The sequence below is a fragment of the Alligator sinensis genome, unplaced genomic scaffold, assembly GCF_000455745.1.
Source record: "Alligator sinensis unplaced genomic scaffold, ASM45574v1 scaffold515_1, whole genome shotgun sequence".
NCBI classification, from domain to species: Eukaryota; Metazoa; Chordata; order Crocodylia; family Alligatoridae; genus Alligator; species Alligator sinensis.
Genome location: NW_005842096.1, coordinates 2,446,585 through 2,453,236, shown reverse-complemented (window position 1 = coordinate 2,453,236; position 6,652 = coordinate 2,446,585). Strand labels below are relative to the sequence as shown.

Here is a 6,652-nt window from a genome sequence, read left to right as displayed (position 1 = left end):
AATTACAATTGCTACAGCTTGAATGAAGTTCCTACTAGTTCCAAGGGAGACTCCTTTAGCAGGGCAATATCAGGGAAAGATCCAGGGAAGGTTTGGGAAAAGGTAAGGGTCTCCAGCATTAAAAGTGAACCCTCAGTGTACACCTGTAATCTAATATCCTTGATTTGGATAACATGTAAGAACTGATGACTGAACCCAGGGGCACAGATTTTATATCCTTTAAAACTTGCAAGGAGGAAGAGATTTAAATTGCTCAGGAACAGGAATTTCTTTCAATACTCAATTAGGGCTAACATCATCAAAATACATGAAGTGCAGCTGCAACTCCCTAGGCTTTAGTAGAAATCACATGATTAAAAGAGAAAAGAAACTTTGCTGTTCTATCAGCACAATTTGGAATTAACTAAAGAGGATTCAGCCAGAAGGTCCTGATGATAGGAGAATTTCCTAATATACTACGTATCGTAAGCCAGGCACATTTGGTGTCCACAGGCTCAGTAATGAGAATTCTCTTATTCCACTTTCCACTAGCTATTCTGAGTAGGGGAAACAGTAGTCTATTTGCTATAAATGCAAAGGTCATGGCTACAGGTTGAGAGAGATAAACATAATACTCTCTAGTGAAAGGAGGGTCTGTGAAAGTTAGGACTTCAGCACACTAGCAGTCAGTCTGACAGCTGAGTTAGTTCAAAAGGAAACTGCTCTTCTTGGAGGTATACTGCTCAGAAGTACAAGAGTAATTCCCCAGGTTTCTGACTAGAGAGGAACCAGCTCTCAGTGGTTGTACACAGTAAGACCAACTATAATAATGGATTTGAATATACTTGTGAAACACAAGGGAGCTTCCAGATTTAAGAGGAACATCTCCCAAATTTTAAACAAGCTGATGCTCAAAGTTATTACTGATTACAGGTAAATCACTCTCCAGGATGAGAGATGGGCACAGATAAGCATCCCAGTTCAAGAGCCTTACCTTTTTAACAAGGGCAACTGACCAAGCTGAGCACAGAAAGAAGGGACTCAAGATGCATGGTATGCAACACAAACAGGCAAAGAACAGATGCACCAATAAGAAAAAAAGGGAAGGATTTTCTCAGCTAGAAGAATAGAATTCCACCAAGCCTGCACCACGCCAGTGGAGGCAGAACTATGGTAGTGAGTCGCAACAAATACTTTAGCTCTAAAGTAATCCAGTGTGAATTACTTTAGCTAAAGGTACTTAACTGTAATAAGGGTAAGTGACAGAACCTGGAAGAATGTGTAGCTACGTGTTTAAGAACCTCAAAAAGACAGACTTTGAACTTCTCCCAGTTGATCAAGAAACTGCCAAAAGATAGATATCCCATGACTTTATGATACAATAAATCCAGAAATAGCACTGAAGGTGCCAAAATGAGTAGGTCTGAGACAAAGATTAAACTGTACTTTCTCCTAACAGACTGGGCTTTACGATATTAGTGAAAAAAAAAAAAATCACAGGTGGAAACCAGAAAACAAAAGAAACAACAAGGACCAGATGTGCAGTCCTCAACGGGATGCAGAGGAAAATCCAATGACTTGGATGACTATGAATGCATAGAAATGGTACCTATTTTTGATGAATTTCTGGATGCTTTGAGCTGTGAAAGAAAAGCAGATAGCTGCGTAAACAGTTTCACGACCACAGAAATTAATGGCTATAAATTTTAAATAAGCTGGCTTTTATTTAAATACAAAAATATATACATTTTGTTTATAAATACATTCATTACAGTTTTATACAATTATTTCTGCCTTAATTCTCTTTTAAATTACACATTACAATATTCTCTATCACCATCATACTAGCATTTTATCCAAAATGAAACATTATATTTGAATGATTTCTAATAACGTGCCCTTTACAGATGCATATAAATGTTGTTTTAACACTGTAAAAAGTGTGACAATTATTTATTTATTTATTTGTTTAGAGTACAGAACGATATTTACAAGCAAACATGATCCAAACAGCACACGCAGATTCAGGATATGCAAACACTCGCACACGAACTGCAAGTCGGACTTGGTCTCCCCTACAACAGATTATTTCTTCACAGAAAGGGGACCTGTTTGATAAAAATAAAATGTGAATAACCATGAGGTTTGAATGTTAGCTTTAAGTTAGCAAATTGTTATTAAAATCTTTAGTAAAAAAAAATATGTAAATATTAATCATGATTGATGCAACATACATTTTTCAATCAAGTTAATGCATTAGGAGGTCTGACTTTTTGGACACTACTACTGAGCAACAGCACTGTTTTTGAGCTTAAAAGTCACTATTTGAAGTGAAATGAAGACTACTGCTGGACAGTGCATCATGCCACTTAACAGCCTTCCACACCCCCAACAAGATGCAGTGTTATGTATTGCTGACTTGAAACCAATTTTCAACCGGACAAGTGCTCATCCTCCAACACCAATTCAAATATAAACGTTTTAGTAACACATCATTAACTACATTACTTCTTCTCCAAGACTGCCAACTGCTACTTACTGTAGCAATAGCAACATTAGCAATTGGTACTTAACAAAATACTGCTACTTATATTTATAAAGCAATCCCCCTTCCAAAAGTGCATAAGAGGCAACAATCACAAAATAAGGACTCCAGGCAAAAAAAAAAGGAGGTAAACAAAATGCTCAACTGCTATAGTTAGGAAACCCCTCTGAAAACCCACGTGTTTTTAAAAGAGAGAGATTAAATAAGATGATTTTGGGAGAAGCCAGTTCTAACACCACCTACTGCAGATTTCACCCAGACTAACTAATCACTACTAACCTAGTTTAGCGATTTAGAAGTGAAAAACTCCATAACCCCATTACAAATTACCTATGCCAGTCAGTACTACTGCTAATTCACATACAATCCAATCCACATGTACAAGAAATAAATACAAAAAGTGTAAAGTTATTTTGTAATTTGTTAAATTTATATCTTAACCTTACCGAAGGCATGTAGCAAATGCTCTCCTGGCGTTTCTGTACACAAAATGGATAGGGAACCCTTTAAATGTGTGACCATCAGGGACTGCTCTTCTTATAGCATCTTGAAACTCTTCATTTCCTGCAGAGATGCTTGTTGTACGTTCTAGTTCATAGGCTGCCAAAGCTGGTGACAAGAGATAGGATAGCTGGTCATCCCAAACTGTAGTAAGGCCAAGGTCCTATAAAATGGGATGCAAGATGAAGGTAATGATCAATTCACATGAAAAGATGCTTTGTATTCTTCAGTGGGGTTGTTCCTAGTAACCAAAAAATTAAATTGTGATTGAAGTCATTACATTAATTAATGCAAACTAACTAATACAGTTTAATCTGAAGGATTTACTGTCCTGAGCTTGTGTTGCATTGGTGTTTTCCACATGTATAAACAACTATAGATCAGTATAAGATGAAGTATGAAAGCACATACTTGTAGCTAACTCTTTTTGATGAACATGTCGTGTCAGCATATAACTGAATAGTTCATCAAAATTAAGATAGTCAATAGAAGAGATGAAAGGAATTAAAAGCAGCAGTTGCTTTTACAGGATCAGCCCTCAGAAATGGAGAAGCAAGTGGCATGTATTAAAAACTTTTAGAAAAATCTCACTCTCAGGAACCAGATCAGAGAGATAGAGAATACTTTCAGAATTTGGAAATTAAGCATTTTAGGAATTTCTGAAATACAAGATCAGAGCAACATCCATCTTTATTCCTAACCACGTATCTCTGATGCCAAATCAGAAGATTCAGTATGAACTGCAAACTCTTGGTACAGTTCATCAACACCCTGATTAGTTTGCTTATAAGCACTCTATAATCCTGACCATATTTCTGTACTGACAAAATTTAAGGAAAAGTCTTCCTCAGGTTAATAGAAAGATGAACCTAAGAGGGCTTAAATCAGGTATACAATGTTTAGGAAGACTTCAAATGGAGAAATATGCACACTTCTAATAGGTACTAGTTAAAACATACAAAAAAAGTAAAATGAAGACTTCTGTATATCTCATAAAGGTTCAGACGAAAACACACGGCTTGTAGTATCTGTTGAAAGATGCATCTAATTTAAACTAATATTTCTGTAATAAATTTGCATTCGATTTTAAGATGGTGTTTTCACATTTATAAGAGAAAAAAATCAACTCTAGTACGCTGCAATATATAAAATCAATTAAGGAGAATGCTAGCTTTTTTGAAGGACTGAGATCCTATAAAGTGAGATTAAGGCCACTGACATGCAAATAAAAGCAAGTACAAAATCTGGAATTATTTGATTAAATTTTCCCAGGCATTTTTCCTTCAGTTTAATACACTACATGACAGCAAGCACGCACCTACCGAAGGGGACATGTAAAAACTAAAACAAACAAACAAACAAACAAACCAAAACAAAAAGACCCCTTAAACCAAAATGCATCCCTCCACACTTTCTGAAAAGATGATATAAAAATCTGAAACTGGTTTACCTGGCAGACTAATTAAAACCACTAAAGAGTATTACCTTTCTGTATTCTGACACAAGTATCCTCAATTGTAATTCAATCTCATTGCTTGCTACTGCAGCATCTATTGTGGAAGCACAGAGAGGAGGGAAAGGAGGAAGTGAAGTCGTGGCCCCTGGAGAACAAACAGATTTGATTGCTTCTTCACTCATTGGTTTCCATTTAGATTCATCACGCAAATCAAATGCACAGACTTCCACTGCATCAGAAGGCTGGCAGTTTGCCAAGAATGCTTGATTGTTGAAGATACAGCCTATTGTTCGATAAGGATACGTTGGCTTGGGCTGTTCAACAAGTGGAGGGTCATCTGGATGGATAGGACTGTGAATGTACCTATCAATTAAGAGAGACATTTACTATAACAACAACAACAAATTTCATATTTTACATTTTAAATGATGCAAATATTTAGGTGGCACAGACATGCTAAGATTCTGCCCCTATGAAAAATCCTTGCACCATACATGAATTTCCTTTTCATAACTGAAATTTCTTATAAAAAAATTTCCACATTTTGTGCAATACAAGCAAAACTGGTTTTTCTCCCCCTTTTAATCTAGATATTTATTTTCCAGGTTAAAATGTCAAGCATGGTCACTCAAGCAACAACACAACTGAAAGCAATTAAAATAACCTTTTTAACTGCATCAACAAATAACGAACACACAGTTTCTTCCCTTCATCTATCAGATTTTCAGAGGAATAGTGCTTCACATGACAAATAATATAATATGCACAATAGGAAATGGTCACTTAAATAAAAAAAAAATAGCAATCAACCCCTTTCACAAAATCAAACATATTTTAATTCTTCAACCCATATCCACTTACCATCATTCATACTACCCTTCATTACAAAGTCACTATAACTTTACATAACACTTCTTAAAAAATAAACAGGTAATAAATACACTTCTATGTTTTAGTCATCACATTTTACAAATACATCAGTATGGGTCACATTGTTCAGGCAAAGGTACACTGGTACAGGAAACCCTTGCTATTTGCGGGTTCGGCATTCGCAGTTTCAAATATTCGTGAATGCAAAACCTGCATTTTAAATACACTTTATACACTTACAGGAGCTCCTTGGGAGCTCTGTGCTTGTTACCGCCAGGCTCCCGCTGCCGGAGCTGTGCCCGCCCCCCCCGGCACTGCGTTCATGAATGCAGTGCCTTATTCGCAGATTTCGCCATCCGCAGGGAATACACAACATATCCCTCGCAAATGGCGCGGGTTGCCTGTATATTATTATACAGTAAGCATAAACCAAAGTTAGCTGTTTACAGTTTTCTTCTGAGGCAATTTACATAGTCTTAGATTAATAGACAAATCAAAATCATTAGGCAGTCCATGATTCAAGAGATGTGCGTCTTATTTTTCTAACAGAGGTACACTGGAATAGCTTAGAAGCTACTACTATTGATATCAAGAGGAGGCTGGACAGATATTTGGCTGGGGTGAGATGATCCTGGCACCCATTCCTGCCTGGGGTAGGGGGTCGGACCTGATGATCTGCTTAGGTCCCTTGCAACCCTAAGTACTATGATATCTAATTAGGAAAATCCGCAATATTGTAAATCCTATTTCGAAAAAAATCATATCCATGACACTTTGGACTGAATATATAAATTAGGGCTTAGTCTGTCAGTCTGTCTATCTGTGTGTAATGTTTTTGGGTGATGTGACTCCCGGCAGGGTGTTGCTCCAGCCAGTATTGCATCAGGGGGGGGGGGGGGGGGAAGGGATGGAGTGCCACCACCCACCACCTCCCAGGAGTAGGGGGAAGCTTGCATGCGGCAGCTCCCCCCCCCCACTCGGCGCTGCTGCTGCTGCTCCGCATCTGAGTGCGTGCAAGCTTCCCCCACCACCCTGCTCCTGGGAAGCGGTGGTGGTGCAGAGCAGGGGTGGGGCGGAGGGTGGTAGCTGCCGCGTGCAAGCTTCCCCCCTGCTCCTGGGAGGCGGCGGCACCATGGGGTGGTGGGTGGCGGCACTCCATCCCCCCCCCGGTCATTCTTGACAGGCAATTTGCACGCGCGCGCGCGTCATAGAATCATAGAAGTAGGGTTGGAAGGGACCTTGTAGATCTTCAAGTCCGACCCCCTGCCTGGGCAGGAGGGAAACTGGGCTCAAATGACCCC

The 6,652-nt window shown here is 38.7% G+C and overlaps 1 protein-coding gene across 5 annotated transcripts in view; it reads right to left on the bottom strand.

Moving 5' to 3' along the window:
• Positions 1 to 1,683: 1,683 nt before the first annotated feature.
• CEP76 (centrosomal protein 76) overlaps positions 1,684 to 6,652 on the bottom strand; it is a 22,361-nt gene continuing 17,392 nt past the window's right edge. For all 5 annotated transcript variants that reach the window (XM_025204755.1, XM_006024121.3, XM_025204753.1 and 2 more), the window contains 3 exons: positions 4,511 to 4,844; positions 2,971 to 3,188; positions 1,684 to 2,087 (listed from right to left, as the gene is read on the bottom strand). In XM_025204755.1, coding sequence (XP_025060540.1) covers positions 1,949 to 2,087; positions 2,971 to 3,188; positions 4,511 to 4,844 — 691 coding nt within the window. In that variant the 3' untranslated portion in view covers positions 1,684 to 1,948. The remainder of the gene's footprint in view (positions 2,088 to 2,970; positions 3,189 to 4,510; positions 4,845 to 6,652) is intronic.